This window comes from Hemiscyllium ocellatum, chromosome 12 (genome assembly GCF_020745735.1).
Source record: "Hemiscyllium ocellatum isolate sHemOce1 chromosome 12, sHemOce1.pat.X.cur, whole genome shotgun sequence".
Classification (NCBI taxonomy): Eukaryota; Metazoa; Chordata; class Chondrichthyes; order Orectolobiformes; family Hemiscylliidae; genus Hemiscyllium; species Hemiscyllium ocellatum.
Window position 1 is genome coordinate 28,963,676 of NC_083412.1, and position 21,607 is coordinate 28,985,282.

Here is a 21,607-nt window from a genome sequence, read left to right on the forward strand (position 1 = left end):
ACACACATTTAATGACTGCCTGCCGTTACTCCAATCTGTGTTTCATGAAGGAAACAAATGTGAAAAGATGGATTACTTTATAAAAATTGTAAAAATCCAAGAGATAGTGTCCATATGTAAATAAGCCCTCACTAACGATTCCGCCTTAACTCAGTGATAAATCTTCGTTTTTACAAACTTCAAACCCTCAGCATGAAAATAGCTGATGCCATCCACTAAACAGAATTCAAGTTAATCATTTTTCCATATGCGGTGGTACACTCAGATATCTGTTTGGCAGAACGATTTGATACAATCCCAATAGGTAGAACATTTCATGGTTATTAGCATTTTTAGGGAAGTCTGTGTTTAATATTCTGTGCATACTTGCAGTATTGCTGTTTTCAGACATTTTGTTGTAAAGGATTATTTTTAAATACAGAAATGTGACTTGCATCGTCTTGAAGAAGGTCCTGCAACCACAGTCATCCTGACCAGAGAAGATGGCCTTAAGTGCTACCGGATAATGCAATTAATTCGTCGTATGGAGCTCAAAGCAGACCAGCTGTACAAACAGAAGATCATTCGTGGGTTCTGCCATTTGTGTGATGGTCAAGTATGTATAAAGAAAATGACTGCTTTAATGAAACGTTTCTTTTAGCCAATCTACAAAATGAACTATTCGCACCTAATTAAAAGTGGATCCTGGAATCACACATGAAAGTCCACACGAAATATTTCAATTATTGGAAATTGTTAGAAAAATCAGTTTTATATACTTTTTTTTAACAATTGTATAGCCTTTATGCATTGAAAGTTTCTCTCCTATGGTATTGATGTAATCTTCAATACAGTTCAAATATAAACCGTTATATTGAAAGAGCATTATGCTGAGGTTCTCTTAAAGGTTAGGTTTGAAAACCTAAGATTCAGTGCCTAGCAGGAGACATTTATGGGAATTCATCTTTCCCATCGCACATAATGAGTAGAGTGTCCTGTCAAATCTACCAATTGAAAAGATTGAGAAATGGTTCAATTGACTTGTAAATACAGAATCAGGCCTGATGAAGTGCAATGGTCATGAAACCTTAACTGTTTCTCTTTCCGCAGCCTGACCTAATGAGCATTTGCGGCAATTTTCATTTCTAGGATATCCAGTGTTGTATTTAGAGGGTGACTGTTTGTATTGTGTATTTCCTTATTAATATGCTACATACTCATTTCCTAATTAGTTTATTTGTTTCCATATTAACAACACCAAAATTGTTGGCAGAGTAGGCAGTGAAGAAGGTTTTCAAAGATTACGAAGGTATCTTGGTGAAGGGGTCAATGGGCTGAAAAATGGCAGAGGCGTTCAATCTGGATAAATGTTGTATCAAAATGCAATACCTTGCAAACAAGAGTGGGGCTTATCCAATTAATGGTAGAGCCTTAGGTAGTGTTGTCGAACAGACACCCTAGGAGTTCAGGTACATAATTTTTTGAAGTTTGCATCACATATAGACAGGGTGGTTAAAAAGGCATTTGGCACACTTGCTTCATTGTTCAGTCCTTTGAATATTGGAGTTGGGAAATCATGTTGGGGAGGTACAGGGTATTGATGAAGCCTCTTCTGGGATATTGTCTAGTTCTAGTCACCCATTGGATATGATTAAACAGGAGAGGGTTCAGAAGAAATTTACAGAATGTTGCCAGTTGTGGAGGGTTTGACTTATAAAGAAAGGCTAGATAGACTGGGACCTTTCACTGGAGTGGAAGAGGTTGAGAAGTAATCTTATAGAAGTTTATAAAATAACAAGGGGTATAGACAGAGTTAATGGTGGTTGTCTTTTGCCTAGAATAGGGGGAGGGGTTTCAAGACTAGGGTGGCACATTCCTAAAGTGAGTGTAGAGAAATTTAAGAACTGCTGTAATGTGTACGGTGTTGTATGTGTGAGAAAACAATGATGGCAATTTTGTTTTTACATAAAAAGTGGTTTGTGTGTGGAATGAACTTTCAGGAGTGGTGGATGCAGGTACAATTACAACGTTTACAAGAATCTTGGATAGGTACATCAATAGGAAACGTTTGGAGAAACGAGGGCTAGGAGCAGGCAGGTGGGATTATGGCATGGGCTGGTTGGACCGAAGGGCCTGTTTTCGTGCCGTATGACTCTGACTCTAAGTCTTGCTCTGGCATGTACTTTGTTTTTCTTCTAACTGTGTAGTTTCTGGTTCTGCTGAAACCATTAATTTTTGTTAAATCTGTATTGGTAATGTTGGTATGAAAACCTTTTCCTTTGACAACACTAAAGATATTATTGACTTGGTCATACAGTTAACTAGTATTAAATTGTACTGGACCTGACACAATCTATTGTCATCCCATTGCTGTTCCATTAATCAATGCATTAAAAATTATTTTCAGCAGACTTGATAGCTCACAGTTGAGAACAAGTTTAGGTAATTTATGTGAACACAGGCAGAAGACCTGGTGATTTTGTTGTGAAAATGATATGTTGGATTATGACTCATTAAATGAAGTGCTGACTATCAAAATCTTATTTTTAATTCCAGGAAGCCTGCTGCGTTGGAATAGAGGCTGCAATCAAACCAACAGACCACCTTATAACAGCTTATAGGTCTCATGGTTACACTTACACACGTGGAATCTCTGTCAAAGAAATTCTAGCTGAGTTGACTGGTAAGTTATGAATAGCAAAATATTAGCAAATGTGGTTTAGAACTGAACTTGCACCAGCTCATACCATGTAAGAAACAGCATAACGAGTTGGCCATTCAGCTTTTTGAGTCTGCTTTGCAGTTAGTATCAGTTACCCAATCTGAAACTGGCAGTCTAAATTTTCCTATAGAAAGTATGTTTTCTCACACATACAACACCGTACACATTACAGCAGTTCTTCATAACCATCTGATATTCATTATGGGATAATCTTAATGTGTCTGATGTCTAATATGTTGCTTTATTAATGTCCCTTTCCTATCCACATTGCATGCAACGTCTACTAACTCAGTATTGTCTGCAAACTTGAATAAATAACACTTTATTTCTTTATCCAAGTCATTTGTTTATGTGGTTAAAAACTGAAACCTCCATTCAGATTCCTACAGGATGCCATTTTTCACACCTTAGGGGTCACAGGAGGCCACATCTTAGAAAACATAAAGGTGGATAAATCTCCAGGACCTGATCAAGTGTATACCAGACATGGTGGAAAGTCAGGGAGGAGGTTCTGGGGTCCCTAGCAGAATTATTTCTATCATCTAATAAATATGGATAAAATACTGGAGGACTGGAGGGTGGCTAATATTGTAGACGAAAGTGAGGAGTGCCGATGCTGAAGGTCACAGTCAAGAGTGTGGTGCTGGAAAAGCACAGCAAGTCGGTTAGCATCCGACGAGCAGCAGAATCGATGTTTCGGGCAAAAGCCCTTCAGGAATGTTAATATTGTGCCATTACTTAAGAAGGGTCATAAAGAGAAGCCTGGAAAAGTAAAGACCTGTGAGTCTGAAATCGTTGATGGGTAAGTTGTTGGAAATGATTCTGAAAGTTAGGATTTACGTGCAGATGGAGAGGCAAGGATTGATTAGTGATAGTCAGCCTTTCTTTTTGTAAGCAAAATCATGTCTCAAACTTGATTGAGTTTTTACATGAAGTAAACAAAAAGATTGAGGGCAGAGCGGTAGATGTTGTTTAGTTGGACTTTAGTAGAATCTTTGACAAGATTCCACATGGTAGACTATTTAGTAAAGTTGGATCATAGGGGATTTAGGGTGAACTTGCCAATTGGATATAAAATTGACTTTATGGTAGGAGACGGAGTGCTGGTGGAGGGTTGTTTTTTGGACTGGAGGCCTGTAACCAGTGCTGTTCCACACCCATCAATAATGGGTCTGCTTTTGTCAATTATATAAATGATTTGGATGAGAATATGAGGAATGGTTAGTAAGTTTGCAGATGACACCAAAATTCATGGTATTGTGGACAGTGAAGAAGGTTATCTAAGATTACAAAGAGATCTTGATCAGTTGGGTCAGTGGGCTGAGGAGTGGCAGATGGCGCATGATTTAGATAAATGTGAGGCATTGCATTTTGGTAATGCAAAAAAAATGTACACTTGATAGGGCTCTGGGTTGTGTTGTAGAGCAAAGATCTGGGTGTTCAGGCGCATAATTCTTTGAAATTTGCATCACAGTGTGGTTAAGTTGTTTAGCATCCTTGCCTTTGTTGCTCAGACCTTTTGAGAATAGGAGTTGGGACATCATTTTGAGGTGGTGCAGGACATTGGTGAAGCCTCTTCTAGAGTACTATAACCAGTTCTGGTCACCCTGTCATAGGAAGGATATTATCAAACAGGAGAGGGTTCAGAAGAGATTTACCAGGATGTTGCTGGGAATGGAGGGTTTGAGATATAAAAATAGGCTGAAAAGGCAGGGTCTTCTTTCGCTGGAGCATAGGAGATTGCGGGGTGACCTTCTAGGTTGATAAAATCAAGAAGGGCATAGATAGGTCAATGACCAGGTTCTCTTACGTCGGGTGGGAGAATTCAAAACTAGGTGGCATATTTTTAAGTTGAGAAAGATTTTAAAAATTACTTGAGGGCCAACTTGTTTTTTACTGTGTGGTTCGTGTGTGGAATGAACTGCCAAAGAAAGTGGTGAAAGCAGTTACAGTTAGAACATTTAAAAGACATTTGGATAAATTCATAAATAGGAAAGATTTTGAGGGACATGGGTAAAACGCAGGCAGGTGGGAGTATTTTAGCTTGAGAACGTGGTTGGCGCAGACTGGTTGGATGGAAGGGTCTCTTTCCGTGCTGTATGAATCTATCTAAGCTTAGGCAGCAGAACCTTACATTGCATGTTGCTTATGGGCTGTAAGAATTTTTTCACATGCTACAAATTCAACTTTATCAACAAACGATTGTTAAACAAGGTATGTCATGAATATAACTCCTGGTTGCATTTGTTACTTATGAAAACGATATGAATGCTGTCAACAGGTAGACGCAGTGGTTGTGCTAAAGGCAGAGGGGGCTCTATGCACATGTATGCTGACCATTTCTATGGAGGCAATGGCATTGTTGGTGCACAGGTAAGGATAGATCTACCCACATGGTTCAGGGAATGATTGTAATTATAAATTGCTGTACAGATTAATGACTGGATTAAAGCCAAGGTGTGGTATACATTATGCAATATAATTTTGCTTGATGGGTTAAGTTTTTAACACTAAAATTTGATTATGCTCGATCCTTTGAATTAGGTTCCTCTTGGAGCTGGGATTGCACTCGCCTGCAAATACTTTGAGAAGGACGAGATATGTGTAACCTTGTATGGTGATGGTGCAGCTAACCAGGTAAGGCTTGTAATTGTGTAAAATGACCTGTCATGCTGCTATATGTTAACACTGAGCAATGTGACAAAGAATCAGACAGTGATACAGTAATAAGACTATAGTTAAAAGTAAGATTATTAATGTGTGGAAGTTTTGGTAGAGGCAAATTGAAAATGCTGAATGTAGCTTTGACTTGATATGTAATCATTCATAGAAAATATCAGATTGTTATTGTTAGGCGGTCCCCCAAGACCAAGGATGACATTTTGCCACTCAGGTTATGAGATGATTAAACAACCCAAGGTTGGATCCGTTGTAACTGCGTGTTGTGGAAGCTGGTGGACGCTATTGTGGTTCGTACTGATCACATCTGGCTCAGAACTGATGAGCTCAAGTCTTTGTTTCAAACAGTGGTACACATCAGGGAGGGAGAGTTGCCTGATGCTGTGTTCCAGGAGGTAGTCACATCACTTGGATTAACCACCACAAATTTGGTCAGACATTATTGGTGGCATAGTCAGGGGAATAGACACTGTTCTATGTGGCCAAGAAACCCAAAGGCTGTGTTGCCTGTCTGATGTCCAGGTTCAGGATATTTCATCTGGGCTACCGACAAGCTTGGAACAGGGTGGGAAGTTTTCGATTGCCGTGGTCCACGTAGGTACCAATGATCTACATAAAAAGAGGAAAGGGGTTGTACTTAAGGGAATTTGAGGAGCTAGGGCCTAAATTAGAAAAAAGCAGACCCAAAAAGATGGTAAATTCTGGGTTACTATCTGAGCCACAAGCTAGAGGTTCGGAGCTGGGAATTAAATATTCAAGGATGCACATCTTATCGAATGGGCAGGCAATTGGGCTGAGTGGGTGGGATTGTCTTGTTAGCAAGAAATGAAATTATTTTGATAACGAAGTGATATAGAGTCGGAAGGTGAAGAATCTGACTGACTGGAGTTGCTTACTGGCTTCCTAGCAGTAGTCAGGGAAGGAATTAATCTGGAGATCGGAAAGGCAGTATCACAGTAATCATGGGGGACTTCAATACACAAGTGGACTGGGAAAATCGGGTTGATAGTGGATCTCGTATAAAGGAATTTATGGAACATCTACAAGATAGGTGTTTTGGAGCATCTTGTGGTAGAGCCCAGTAGGGAACAGGCATTTCTGGATTTGGCAATGTCTAATGAGGCAGACTTGATTAGGGAGCTTAAGGTGAAGGGACCCCTGGGGGGGGGGGGGGAACAGTGACTACAACATGTTAGAATTCACCTTGCCATTTAAGAGGGAGAAGCTGGAATCAGATGTAATGATATTACAGTTGAATAAAGGTAACTACAAAGATTTACTGTGGAGCTGGCCAGGGTTGATTGGGGAGCCTAGCAGGGCTGCGATGGCATGAATTTCTGGGGTGTTTCAGGAGGCACAGCAGGAATTAATCCCAAGAAGAATACTACAGGGAGGATGAGGTAACCGGTTCTTCCAAGGGAAGTTGGAAACAACATAAAAGCAAAAGAAAAAGCATACATGTGGTGAAGATTAATAGGATGTCAGAGGATTGGTTGGCCTTTAAAAACCAGTAGAGAATAACTAAAATAAGCAATGAGGGAGGATGATAAAATGAGAGTAAGCTAGCTAGTAATATAAAACAAGATTGCAGGAAGTTTCTCTTAGATATCTTAAAGGTAGGAGAGAGGCAAGAGTTGAAGTCTAGCTATTACGTCACTGGAAAATTAGGCTGGTGAAGCAATAATGGGGAATAAAGAAATAGTGAATGAGCAGAGTAGGTACTTGGCATCAGTTTTCACAGTGGATGCCAGCATAAGAGAACTTCAAGGGACTCATGGAGAGTAGTTCTGTGGTGAGCATTACTCAGGAGAAGGTGCTGGGGAAGCTAGTAGTCTGAAGGAGGATAAATCACCTGGACCAGATGGATTATACCCCCAGAGTTCTGAAGGCTACAGCTGAGATTGTAGAGGCTTTGGTGATCTTTCAGGAATCACTGGAGTCAGGAAGGGTCCTAGGGAACTGAAAATGATTAATGTATCTCCCTTGTTTAAAAAGGGAGGGAGGCAGATGACAGGAAACTATAGGCTGGTTAGCCTGACTTTCGTTGTTGATCAGATTTTAGAGTCCCTTTTTAAGGATGAGATTACGGAATGCTTGCAAGTGAGAGATAAAATAGGGTTGAGTCAACATGGCTTCGTCAAGAGGAGGTCATGCCGGACAAATCTATTAGAATTCTTTTGAGGAAGTAACGAGCAAGTTAGATAAAGGACAGCTAGGGGATGTGATCTTTTTGAATTTCCAGACAAGGTGCTGCACAGGAGGTTGCTGAATAAAATAAGAGCCCATGTCATTGGGGGCAAGGTAATGACATGGATAGAGATTGGCTGACTGGCCAAAGGCTGAAAGTGAGGATGAAGGAGTTGTTTTTCAGGATGGCAGCGACTAGTGGAGTTCGATAGGGATCAATGTTAAAACCATAACTATTCATGTTATACATCAATGATTTGAACTGAGGGCATTGCTGCTAAAATTGCAAATGACACAAAGAGAGGTGCAGGGACATGTAATGTTTAAGAAATAGAAGGAGGACGGCGACTTGGGCATGCTAGGAGAATGGGCAAAGAAGTGACAGATGGAAAACAATATGGGAAAGTGTGAAGTTCTGCACTTTCTTCGACAGAAGAGGCAAAGACTGTTTTCAAAATGGGGTATGGCTTTGGAAATCTGAAGCACAAAGGGACTTGGGAGCCCTACTTCAGGGTTCTCTGAAGGTTAATGTACAGGTTCAGTTGTCAATTAGAAAGGCAAATGTAACGTTTGCATTAATTTCAAGAGGACTAGAATACAAGAGCAGAGATGTACTGTTGAGTATGTGAACTTGTATAAGACTGTGGTCAAACCATATTTGGAATATTGAGAACAATTTTGGGGCCTGTATCTAAGGAAGGACATGTTGGCAGTGGAGGGGTCCGGAGGACGGTTTACAAGAATGATCCCAGGGATGAAGGGTTTTTCATCTGAGGAGCGGTCAAAGAGTTTGGATCCATACTCATTGGTGTTTAGAAGGATGAGGTGCCGGGGCGTAGGGGTATCTCATTGAAGCTTAACGAAAACGGAGGCCTGGATAGGGTGGACAAGGAGAAGATATTTCTGCTAGGGGGAGAGGCTACAACCTGAGGGACGAACTTAGATGAGGAATTCTTTTCGTTCAGAGGGTGGTTAATCTGTGGAACTCATCACTGCAGGGTTCCAAGAAGTCAAAGAAAGATAGGTTCTTGATTTGTCAGGGGATTAAGGGTTAAAGGGAGAAGGCAGGCAAATGGTGTTGAGGAGCATACCAGCCATGGTTGAATGGCAGAGCAGACTTGGTCATAGAGTCACAGATGTACAGCATGGAAACAGACCCTTCGGTCCAACTCGTCCATGCTAACCGGATATCCTAAACTAATCTAGTCCCATTTGCCAGCACTTAGCCCATAACACTCTAAACCCTTTCTATTCATATACCCATCCAGATGCCTTTTAAATGCTGTAATTGTACCAGCCGCCGCCTCTTCCTCTGGCAGCTAATTCCATACATGCACCATGCTCTACGTTAAAAAGCTGATTCCTCAGCCTCCCATGCTCTAGGGAAAACAGCCCCAGCCTATTCTCCCTATAGCTCAAATCCGCCAAGCCTGGCATGATCCTTGTAAATTTTTTTTCTGGACCTTTCAAGTTTCACAACATCCTTCCAATAGGAAGGAGACCAGAATTATTCATGATATTCCAAAAATGGCCTAACCAATGTCTTGTACAGCCGCAACATGACCACCAACTCCTATACTCAATGCTTTGACCAATAAAGGAACGGATACCAAACACCGCCTTCACTATCCTATCTACTGTGACTCCACTTTCAAGGAACTATGAACCTGCACTCCAAGGTCTCTTTGTTCATCAACACTCCCCAGGACCTTACCGTTAGGTGCTCCAATTTGATTTCCCAAAATACAACACCTCGTAATAATGTAAATGAAACTCCATCTACCACTCCTCTGCCCATTGGCCCATCTGATCAAAATCCTGTTGTAATCTGAGGCAACCTTTTTTGCTGTCCACTATACCTCCAATTTTGGTGTCTTCTGCAAATTTACTAAGTATACCTGCTATATTTACATCCAAATTATTTTTATATAAATGACAAAAAGCAGTAGATCCAGCACTGATCCTTGTGGCACTCCATTGGTCACAGGCCTCCAGTCTAAAAAGCAACCCTCCATCACCACCCACTGTCTTCTACCTACAAACCAGTTCTGCATCCAAATGGCTAGTTATCCCTGTATTCCATGAGATCTAATCTTGCTAACCAGTCTCCCATGAGGAACCTTGTCGAACATCTTGCTGAAGAACAATAATCAGGTCTACTGCTCTGCCTTCATCAATGCTCTTTGTTACTTCTTTAAAAACTCAGTCAAGTTTGTGAGACATGATTTCCCACGCACAAAGCCATGTTGACTATTCCTACTCAATCCTTGCCTTTCCAAATATTTATAAATCCTGTCCCTCAGGATTGCTCTCTAACAACTTGCCCACCACTGATGTCAGGCTCACTGGCCTGTAGTTCCCTGGCTTTTCCTTACCACTTTTGTAAATAGTGGCACCATGTTAGCCAACCTCCAGTCTTCTGGCACCTCACCTGTGACTATCAATGATACAAATATCTCAGCAAGGGGCCCAGCAATCTCTTCCCTAGCTTCCCACAGAGTTCTAGGTCCTAATCAGGTCCTGGAGATTTATCCACTTTTATGTGTTTCAAGACATTCAACACCACCTCTGTAATATGTAAGTTTTTCAAGATGTCACCATCTATTTCCACACATACTACATCTTCCATGTCCTTTGCCACAGTGAACACAGATGCAAGATACTCATTTAGCATCGCCCCCATCTCCTGTGACTCCACGCATGCACTGCCTTGCCGATCTTTGAGGGGCCCTAATCTCTCCCTAGTTATCCTTTTGTCCTTAATGTACTTATAAAATCCATTTAGATTCTCCTTAACTCTATACGCCAAAGTTATGTCATGCCCCCTTTTTGCCCTCCTAATTTCCCTCTTAACTATACTCTTTTATACTCTTGTAAGGATTCTATCAATCTCTCCTGTCTACACCTGACTTATGCTTCCTTCTTTTTCTTAACCAAAACCTCTTTCTCTCATTATCTAGTTTTCCCTACACCTAAGTGTGTTGTCCTTCACCCTGACAGGAACATACTGTCTGTGGGCACTCATTATCTCATTTCTGAAGGCATCTCATTTTCCTGCCATCCCTTTACCTGTGAACATCTGTCCCCAATCAGCTTTTGAAAGTTCATGCTTAATACTGTCAAAATTAGCCTTCCTCCAATTTAGAACTTGAACTTTTAGGTCTGGTCTACCACTGACCCCTCAGTCACCTGCCTTGCCTTATTTCCCAAGAGTAGGTCACATTTTGCATATTTTTTAGTAGATACATCCACATGTTGAATCAGAAGACTTTGTTGTACACACTTAACAAATTCCTCTTCATCTAAACCCTTAACGCTAAAATCCCCTACCATAACCATCTTGATGGACTGAATGGCCTAATTTTGCTCCTATGTCTTAAACTGTGGGATGTCATCCAGGACTGAGTCTTGGTTGAAGAAATCCTTAATGCTGTTTCTAATGTGTGCGCAACCGTTCTGTCCTTGATGAACACTACTTTAATTCTTAGCCGTCAGTGGGGTTGTGTCCTTGGGACTATCATGGTCTTGACTGCTAAAGAATTAAAGAACTTTGTTTGCGATTTGCTGGGTTTCCTGATGCTTTCACCCACCTCCTCTTTGAGACATGAGTTTTTTTGGTGTCCTTGGTCTTCATTTGTCTGTAGACCTGCTTTCTTTACAACAGATGATTTTATGCTGTCCATTGTGAACCAGAAGGTTCATGATGTGTGAAATTTTCCAGATGCAAAATTTTGTCGAAGTGTAAGACTTGAGTGCCCAAGCTTTGAACCTGACGGACAACTCTTCTTGCCTAATAATTAAATATTTTTCCTGATTTTGAGAGGCTAATAAATGCTTCTGTTAGTGCTGTCTCAGTATTGGGTAAATCCTAAATCAGAAGTCATGATCCAGCTGTTTGCAAACTGTCGGCATCCTTAAACTTGATGCACATCTGTGAGATTCTGAGAGTACATATCTACTTAGCCAGGAACGTGGCCAGCCAGACACAAGGGCAATAAGAGAATTTGGTGCTTGATACAAACTATAGCATTGTTCTGACTTGATGACCTATGGAAAGGTCTGTAGAGCTGAATTAGCTCATACAAATGTTTTAAGGATGTAATATTTTGTCTATTGATTAACTTTACCCAAACTTTAAAAGAATTAGTGTGAAGAAGTGCTTCCTAAATTTTAAGATTTCCCATTAGGTAAGATTTATCTGATGTATTGCATAGCTTTGTCAAAGTGAAGTGAAAATGGCACTGAGGTTTTTACTCAAAACACTTATTTCCTAATTTAGTCTCTTTGTTTTATTGTTTAATTAATCTTCACCTTTTAGGGCCAGATTTTTGAAACCTACAATATGGCAATGTTATGGAAATTGCCCTGCATATTTATCTGTGAGAACAACAGGTATGGCATGGGTACCTCTGTGGAGAGGGCAGCAGCCAGCACAGACTACTACAAGAGAGGTGACTTCATTCCTGGTCTGAGGGTAAGATGCTCTGGCCCATTCAAGTACTGTTAATAAGGGGAAATTGAATCTGTTTTGCAGTGTTGTTGTGACCATTGATCTTGTCTCAGTACTCAATGGGTTATAACAGAAAACAAAAATAATTTTATCCGGTTATCAAGATGATTAAATACCTCATCTCAGATTTTACAGATTAACCAGATATCTTATTAAACACAATTATTGGTTTATTATCGCAAGAAAACTTCTTCAGTAATTATGCAATAATTGGCAGAGATTTAAACCAGTTAGTCAATAGACCAATATCTATATGTTGAATTAGACAGCAAAGACTTAGATATTCACAAGGGTTCCTCTGTAAATCTTTAGTTTAGCACCATGCCAGTTTCTACCTTTTTGTCTTCTGGAACCTTACCTGGACTAATGATCCAGAAACATCAGTTCAAATCTCTGCGAAAGCAAGGATTTTAAATTCATTTAGAGTATTGCTGGGAAAAAAAACTTTTTCCTCAGACCTTAAAATCTTACAATCATCAGGGTAATTCACAAGAGAAACCAATATAAAGAGAAAGCAACATTTCTATATGAAAGGACTCTGCTGATAAGTTTGCAAGTGGACTCTGAATGGTAGAGGTGTTGCCATGGAGAATGTACCAATTAATGACTGACAATTGACAACTTTTGACTAAATTGGAGGGTGGCTGTCACCTATTTTGTTGAGTTAAAACAGGCATATTGCATGTTTAAATGTTCCTTCTGTCTGCAAAGAACGGCATTTTTATAACTAATGCATAGTTTTCTGTACATAAACTCGTTCCATGCTGTGAGGCTAACGAGCAATCCTAAATTAATTGTAGGTATATTTCTTCGCACACTTGGTTATTTAACAAATGCAGTCCAGACACACAATCAGATGAAATGTTAAAGGATCCTTAAAATTAGAGAGATTAGTTTATAGCAGAAAGACTAGTGTGGAGAAGTTTTCAGTTTGTGGGATAAGTGGAGTCGACATCTAAACTGTACAGAGTTGATGTCTTGTGACCTGTACAACTAGAGAAGTGAAGAGGGTATTAAATTAAAGTTGGGGCAGAAAATCAAATAGGGAAAAAATATTCATTAAAAAGTAAAAACAGTGGAAAATAGTAGTCTGGAAAATGAGGGTCAGAGAATGGCAGAAGGAACAGAAAAAAAAAACCCAAGAAGTGCATCAAAATTCAAGACTAAACTAAAGGCTTTACCTGAATGCACGTAGCATTCATAACAAAATAAACAAATTGATCGCGTGCATTAAAGTAAATAAATACGATCTTTAATATCATTGCAGAGACATTTTTTCAGGATGGCAAGATCGGATTATATGTATTGTGTGGTAAAGGACGTTTAAAAGCAATAGGAAGCTATGTAATGGTAGAGGGGTAACTGTTAATCAAAGACGGCAGTCGCTACAGATGACCTTGGTTCAGGAAATAAGGATGTAGAATTAGTTTGGGTAAAAATGGGGAATAATAGGGAAAATACGTCATGAGTGGGAGTAGTTGGCAAGTCTCCCAATGGTAACCACAACACGAGACAAGAAATAATGGGTTACTGTGATAGAGTTGGCAATACCCTTAGGATGCTTTAATCTACATAAACTTTGACAAATCAGATTGGCCGCAGTCTACTAGATGAAAAGTTTAGAGAATTGTTTTGAAATGGTTTCTTAGATCAGCACATTCTGGAATGGATAGTGGAGTATGTTGTGTAATGAGTCAGGATTAACTAATGCCCTCTGTGTAAAAGCACCCTGAGGTGGGGCTCATTCCAGAAATAGCTGTAAGTCAGTCAGTGTGAGGCAGAGAGAAACTTTGTGAAATTGCAATCACGAGGGAAGTAGTACTGAGCAAAATGATGGACCTTTAGGCTGAAAACTTTCTGGGTCGAGATGAACTTCATCCCAGGGTCTTAAAAGTGTGTGCTAATAAGGTAGTAGATGTGTTGTTAATTTTCCTAAGTATAGGATATTTTGGAAAGTTTCCATCGGATTGGAAATAGCAAATGGAACATGTCTATTGAAAACAGGAGTGGGGGCAGAAAACAGGAAACAAAAGCCAGTTAACTTGGTGTCAATGGTAGGGAAATTGTTAGAATTGATCATTAAGGTGATGATCACTGCACACTTCAAAAATGTCAAGGTAATCACGGGGCATCAGCAAGGTTTTGTGAATGAGAAATCGTGTTTAATCGCTAATTGGAATTCTTTAAAAGAATATCATGCACTGGATAAAAGGGAGCCTATAGATGTACTACTGTACACGTGATTTCCGGAAGACATTTGAAAAGGTACCACAACAAAGATTATTGTGTAAAACAAAAGCTAATGATGTAGTGAAGATGATTGGTTGGCTGGCAGAAAGTAGAATGTGCACAAATAGGTCTTTGATAGGATGTGATTACGTTCTACAGGAGTCTGTGCTTAAGCGTCAACTTTGTAAAATTCACATCAATACCTTGGGCAAGAGATTGAAGACATAGTAGCTGAATTCATAGATGAGACCAACATTTTTAGATTTTTTTTTAGACTTAGTGTGGAAACAGGCCCTTCGGCCCAACAAGTCCACACCGACCCGCCGAAGCGAAACCCACCCATACCCCTACATTTACCCCTTACCTAACACTACGGGCAATTTAGCATGGCCAATTCACCTGACCTGCACATCTTTGGACTGTGGGAGGAAACCGGAGCACCCGGAGGAAACCCACGCAGACACGGGGAGAACGTGCAAACTCCACACAGTCTGTCGCCTGAGTCGGGATATGAACCCGGGTCTCAGGCGCTGTGAGGCAGCAGTGCTAACCACTGTGCCACCGTGCCGCCCACATAGTAACATCATGAAGATCTAAGGCAGTTGCAGACAGATGTAGATAGGTTGAGAGAGTAAGCAAAAGTCAAAAACCAAAGTGGGTAATATACCAAAATGTGAAATTATTTGCATTGATAGGAAAAATTAAAAAGCAAAGTATGACATCATGGTGGCACAGTGGTAAGCCCTGCTGCCTCTCAGCACTAGGACCCCGGTTCGATTCCCACCTCAGGCGACTGTCTGTGTGGAGTTTGCACATTTTCCCCATGTCTGTGTGGGGTTTCCTCCAGGTGCTCGGGTTTCCTCCCACAATCCAGAGTTTTGCCTGTCGGGTGAATTGGTCGTACGAAATTGCTCATAGTGTTAGGTGCATTAGTCAGAGGTAAATATAGGGTAGGGGAATGGGTCTGGGTGGGTTACTCTTCAGAGGGTCTGTGTGGACTTGTTGGGCCAAATTGCCTGTTTCCATACCATTGGGAATCTACTCGAAACTTAGAGAACAACTGCAGAATTTCAAGGTGTAAAGGGATTTGTTATGGTGCATGTTTCGCAAAATGTTGGTGCAGGCACAGCAGATAACCTAGAAGGCTAATAAAATGCTATCCTTTATTAAAAGAAACGTTTAACATAAAAGTGAGGATGTTATGATTCAGTTCTACTGGGGATTGGTGAGCCCAAGCCTTGAATACTGCATGCAGTTTTGGTCTCTGTTAGGATGTAAATGCATTGGAGGCTGGTCAGAGGAGATTTACTAGATTTGATACCGAGAATAAGCAGATTGTTTTATGAGGATATGAAGGTGAATGTGTGGATGTTTCCTGATGAAGGGCCTTTTACCCAAAACGTTGATTCTCATGCTCGAATGCTGCCTGATCTGCTGTGCTTCTCCAACACCACACTCTTGACTCTAATCTCCAGCATCGGCAGTCCTCCCTTTGGCCTGGGGATGTTTCCACTGGAGTTCAGAGGAGATGAGGATTGATTCATTATTGATTGAAATGTATGAGATTCTGAATGGTCTTGACAAGATGGATGCAAAAAGGATGTTTCCTCTTGTAGATCCATCTAGAACTCTTTTAGGACATAAATGGAGATTTATATGACTTTATAACACTGCCTGTGGTAGAGGTGGGGACATATTTTTGAGATAAAGGGTACATTTGTGTTCGGCAGAAAATCAAAGATTATTGGGTGGAGGTGAGAATTTGGAATTTGAAACAAAAAGATCAGCCTTGATCTTACTGAGTAGCAGGTTAGAATTGATAGGCTGAATGGTATACTTGGTTCTTCTGTATGTTCATATGTACAAAACAATGAAATTCATACCATGTTCCTGATTTGTGTGATAGGCAGAAAGCCACTTCTCAGCTTGATGGATGCATCCTGTTAGTGGAAAACACCATTTATGTTGTAACTGCATGGCTGCGTAAAATAACCAGTTTCACTTGTTACTCAAGCCTATAATATAGCTTATCCTTCCAATTTATCATTTTAGTGATCCTTGTTCGTGCGTTTAGTTGAATAACAATTGTGTCTACATTTTTAGTTATACAATTTTTGACTTAGGACGCACCAAGAAACTATAATACCACACTGCTCTTAATCATATGATAAAGCACCAGGATTTTATTTTGTACCTAATGTCCTTCATATGTGACATTTCTAGAATGGTCAGTTTGGCCCACAGATTACTGGAACAGCACTGCTGTCTTCTGATAAAGGAACGTGAGAAAACACAGTAACAACATGATTCTTAAAGGTGTATTTGCAACTGTATGTTATATATCAATCCATCTTACTCCATTCTGTTGACAGGTCGATGGCATGGATATATTGTGTGTTAGAGAAGCCACAAGGTTTGCAGCAGATTACTGCAGGTCTGGAAAGGTAAAACAAAAATATTACTGGAGTACGTGAAGTTATTTGTTTTAGTTAGAAATGGTTCAGTAGTAGAGAAATCAGTGGATTTCCAAAAGTATTTAGTTCAAAGAATGCTATTTATAGAAGTCTACAAAACAACTTGTATTATAATAGGAACATACAACCCAAAGTGTGAACTGCTGCTGAAGTTTGGATATAAATGTGTGTTTTTTATAAATGTTGGGATTAACTTAGTCCTGTATAGTGCTCGCTAACATCTGTAAATTTTGTGACTTACTGTAGGATACAAAACAAATCCCAAATAAATGACAAATCGTTTGCAGAGGAACCTCAATTATCCGAAGGACACGGGTGGGGAGTATTTCGTTCAGTTAATCGAATGCCGGATAACACAGTTTAGCCAAGCATGAGGGCCTTGGGATCCTGATCTTGTTTGGATAATCCAAAATTTGGATAATGGAATGCCGGATAATTGAGGTTCCTCTGTACATTGCACTAACGAGACTGAGCATCTATTATTGATAATGGAATAATGTTTTAGGAAAGTATAAATCAAAACAGGTGTCTGGCAACAGGACTTGAAGAAATCAAGCAGCACCTATTCCTGTCGTTGCTTACTTGAGCTACAATAAAAGCCTTGAATTCTCATGTTTTTTTTGTTCTTCTTGTACGTTATTGTATTTCATATTGAAGATTTGAGATGTTTGTATTGTTTTGGTGACGAATACCAGTAACCACTGCACTTTGTAGTTGTTGATATTCATCCACTAAACGTTTGCAGTTGGTCACAAGGGAATAAATTGAAATGCCACATAAGGAGATCATTGTGTAGTCTGAATTTTGATTTCTAAAGGATATTAAGAGATACACATGTGTTTAATAAGAATTATTGAGGGGCAATAATCCAAAAATAAGAGGTCAGCATGCATCAGTCGTGGTGACACCAATAGTCACTTGATATTTTTATCTTTTGTGGTGGTATATGAATCCTTCAATGAGCTGCATACATTCCAGGCACCTGTTATGTTATATACCTCTATATATGGCATATTATCAGGTAGATTATTGTTTGTTCAATGAATTCTAACACTTATTCAATTTCAGGGCCCTATCTTGATGGAACTGCAAACATATCGTTATCATGGACACAGTATGAGTGATCCTGGTATCAGGTAAAGCTATGTGTAGACAAAGCCAATTAAATTACGTTACCTTTTGGTATTGTTACAATCTCCATTATTGGTAATACTGGACAAGTCGGATCCTAGAATGGATCCTAGAAACGTTTAATTTTTGCATTTAGTCTCTGGTATTCAGTCACTGAAAAGTATTAACTCAAAGCTGCAAATGTTCTTTAACAAAATAGCATTTATTACATAAGAATAAAAAGACAAGACTACACATTTACTACAGTTTATACATAGACAGCAGAACAATGTTTCAAATATTTCCCAACAATCATCTTTTTGTTTACTCATTCCCAGAGAAATCTCATTCCTACTGGCATTGAATCATTTGTATGTAATTCAATCCCTACATCGTCTTTAACTGAAGTTATACGGGAGACAAAACTGAAAGAACTGCAGATGCTAGACAAACTCAGCAGGTCTGTAGCATCTGTGGAGACCAAAGTTAACATTTCAGGTCCAGTGGCCTTTCTTCAGAACTGCATCCGAAATGTTAACTCTGATTGTACAGGAACGATTTTGTCTTGCTGAAACAATTTGCAACTGAGCAAGATAGAATTTTCTGAATAGATAAATTTGGTATCAAAAGATTACATTAGTATTTGTAATTTAGTGACCGAACAAAAGTAACTGCATATCACTGTTAGCCTGAGTGTCTCAGTTCTGACAACTTAAACAATTCTGCACAAGCTCTTCTGCAATGCTAAATCAGATACCTCCTTGGAAATTGTGGATGACGTACTGACCTTTTTTAAACTAAAAGCTAGCTTCAGAACTGAAGATGCACATTTGCCTCTTTTAAAAATACAAATTCTAAAAATATTTTACATTTATCACAGTATTATGGTACATCTCATTTGAATATAGCTGATCTTTATCACTACTACAGTAAACTTTTAATGTTAATGTGCCATTGTTTACCCCGTTCAGAGATAGAAATTCTGAGAAATTAAACAAATTCATGCATTCACAAAAACATCTGTGAAGCAATCCTTCCATATCCCCTTATTTACTCCTTTATTGCTGCATGAAACCTTTTTAAATCAATACTGATTGTTCTTACAATCTACCTTTATTTTTAATCTGAGACAATGAATAATGTTACTCAAAGCATTCAGAAATGTTAAGACCTGAGCAACACTTAAAGTTTTCCACTTTTTAAATTACTATTTTACTTTATTGAAATATGGTGACATTCCAGCTATCCAAGGAAAAGAAATTGGTGTCCTGCAGCACTTGTAAATAAATGGTTTAATTGTACTTTGTAGTTACCGTACTCGAGAAGAAATCCAGGAAGTAAGAAGTAAAAGTGATCCCATTACCATGTTAAAGGAGAGGATGCTGAGCAAGAACTTATCCAGCGTAGAAGAGCTGAAGGTATGTTGCTATCCATGGCCTTTGGTTATTTGATTGTAACAAATGAGGCGTGAAGGTTCAGTTGGGGCGATAGAGAGTTATAAGGTAGCCAGGAAGGATCTAAAGAGAGAGCTAAGAGAAGCGAGGAGGGGACATGAAAAGTCTTTAGCTGGTAGGATTTGAGAAAACCCAAAGGCTTTCTATAGGTATGTCAGGAATAAAAGGATGACTAGGGTAGGTATCGGTCCAGTCAAGGATGTAGTGGGAAGTTGTGTGTGGAGGCGGAGGAGATTGGAGAGACACTAAATCAATACTTTTCATCAGTATTCACTCAGGAACAGGACACTGTTGCTGATGTGAATATGGAGTCACAAATGATTAGAATGGATGGCCTGGAAATATGCAGGGAAGAGGTTCTGGGAATATTGGAGAGGATGAAAATAGATAAGTCTCCTGGGCCTGATGGCATTTACCCTAGGATCCTATGGGAAGCTAGGGAGGAGATAGCAGAGCCATTGGCCTGGATTTTTATGTCGTCATTGTCAACGGGAATAGTACCAGAGGACTGGAGGATAGCGAATGTGGTCCCCTTGTTCAAGAAAGGGAGTAGGGATAGCCCTAGTAACTATAGGCCAGTGAGTCTGACTTCAGTGGTGGGCAAAGTCTTAGAGAGAATGGTAAGGGATAAGATTTATGAACATCTGGATAGGAATAATGTGATCAAGGATAGCCAGCATGGTTTTGTGAAGGGCAGGTCGTGCCTCACAAACCTTATTGAGTTCTTTGAGAAGGTGACTAAGGAAGTGGACGAGGGTAAAGCAGTAGATGTTGTGTATATGGATTTTAGTAAGGCGTTCGATAAGGTTCCCCATGGTAGGCTAATGCTAAAATTACAGAGGTATGGCATTGAGGATACATTAGAGGTTTGGATTAGGAATTGGCTGGCTGGAAGGAGACAGAGGGTAGTAGTTGATGGACTATGTTCATCTTGGAGTGCAGGTACTAGCGGTGTACCACAAGGATCTGTTTTGGGACCATTGCTTTTTGTTATCTTTATAAATGATCTAGAGGAAGGGCTTGAAAGCTGGGTAAGCAAGTTTGCGGATGACACAAAAGTCGGTGGAGTTGTGGATAGTGAGGAAGGAAGTGGTAGGTTACAGCGGGATATAGATAAGTTGCAGAGCTGGGCAGAAATGTGGCAAATGGAATTCAATGTAGCTAAGTGTGAAGTCATTCACTTTGGTAGGAGTAACAAGAAGATGGATTACTGGGCTAATGGTAGGCTACTTGGTAGTGTGGATGAGCAGAGGGATCTTGGTGTCCATGTACACAGATCTCTGAAAGTTGCCACCCAGGTAAATAGTGCTGTGAGGAAGGCATATGGTGTACTGGGCTTTATTGGTAGAGGAATTGAGTTCCGGAGTCCTGAGGTCATGTTGCAACTGTATAAGACTCTGGTGCGGCCTCATCTGGAGTATTGTGTGCAGTTTTGGTCGCCATACTATAGGAAGGATGTGGAGGCATTGGAACGAGTGCAGAGGAGGTTTACCAGGATGTTGCCTGGAATGGTAGGAAAATCTTATGAGGAAAGGCTGAGGCACTTGGGGCTGTTCTCATTGGAGAAGAGAAGGTTTAGGGGAGATTTGATAGAGGTGTATAAGATGATTAGGAGTTTAGATAGGGTCGACACTGAGAACCTTTTACCGCTAATGGAGTCAGGTGTTACTAGGGGACACAGCTTTAAATTAAGGGGTGGTAGGTATAGGACAGATGTTAGGGGTAGATTCTTTACACAGCGGGTTGAGAGTTCATGGAATGCCCTGCCAGTAGCAGTGGTGAACTCTCCTTCTTTATGGTCATTTAAGCGGGCATTGGATAGGCATTTGGAAGTTATTGGGCTAGTGTAGGTTAGGTAGGATTTGGTCGGCGCAACATCGAGGGCCGAAGGGCCTGTACTGCGCTGTATCTTTCTATGTTCTAAATGATCGTGTCTGTTAATGCATTGATTTTTAAACGCAGTTCATCTCACTGTGTAGAACAGTTTGTCAAATTTGCTTACATGGATATCTTCTCACGAAAGTATGTAAATCCAGATATTTTTGATGATTAATTCAGCAGTTTGGTAGGCCATAATAGATTTTAATGCGATTAGGCAAGAATTAGGATGCATAGAATGGGGTCGCAAAATGCAGCGGATGGGAATGATGGAAATGTGGAGCTGGTTTAAGGAATAGATATTCTGTCTCCTTGATAGGTATGTCCCTGTCAGGCAGGGAGGAAGTGATAAGATAAGGGAATCGTGGTTTACTACAGAAATTGC

The 21,607-nt window shown here is 40.0% G+C and overlaps 1 protein-coding gene across 1 annotated transcript in view; it reads left to right on the forward strand.

The window, feature by feature from the left end:
- LOC132820999 (pyruvate dehydrogenase E1 component subunit alpha, mitochondrial-like) overlaps positions 1–21,607 on the forward strand; it is a 38,873-nt gene that overhangs the window by 13,898 nt on the left and 3,368 nt on the right. Inside the window, exons 3-10 of the mRNA XM_060833460.1 lie at positions 422–595; positions 2,536–2,662; positions 4,983–5,074; positions 5,246–5,338; positions 11,886–12,041; positions 16,679–16,750; positions 17,849–17,916; positions 19,200–19,308. Coding sequence (XP_060689443.1) covers positions 422–595; positions 2,536–2,662; positions 4,983–5,074; positions 5,246–5,338; positions 11,886–12,041; positions 16,679–16,750; positions 17,849–17,916; positions 19,200–19,308 — 891 coding nt within the window. The remainder of the gene's footprint in view (positions 1–421; positions 596–2,535; positions 2,663–4,982; positions 5,075–5,245; positions 5,339–11,885; positions 12,042–16,678; positions 16,751–17,848; positions 17,917–19,199; positions 19,309–21,607) is intronic.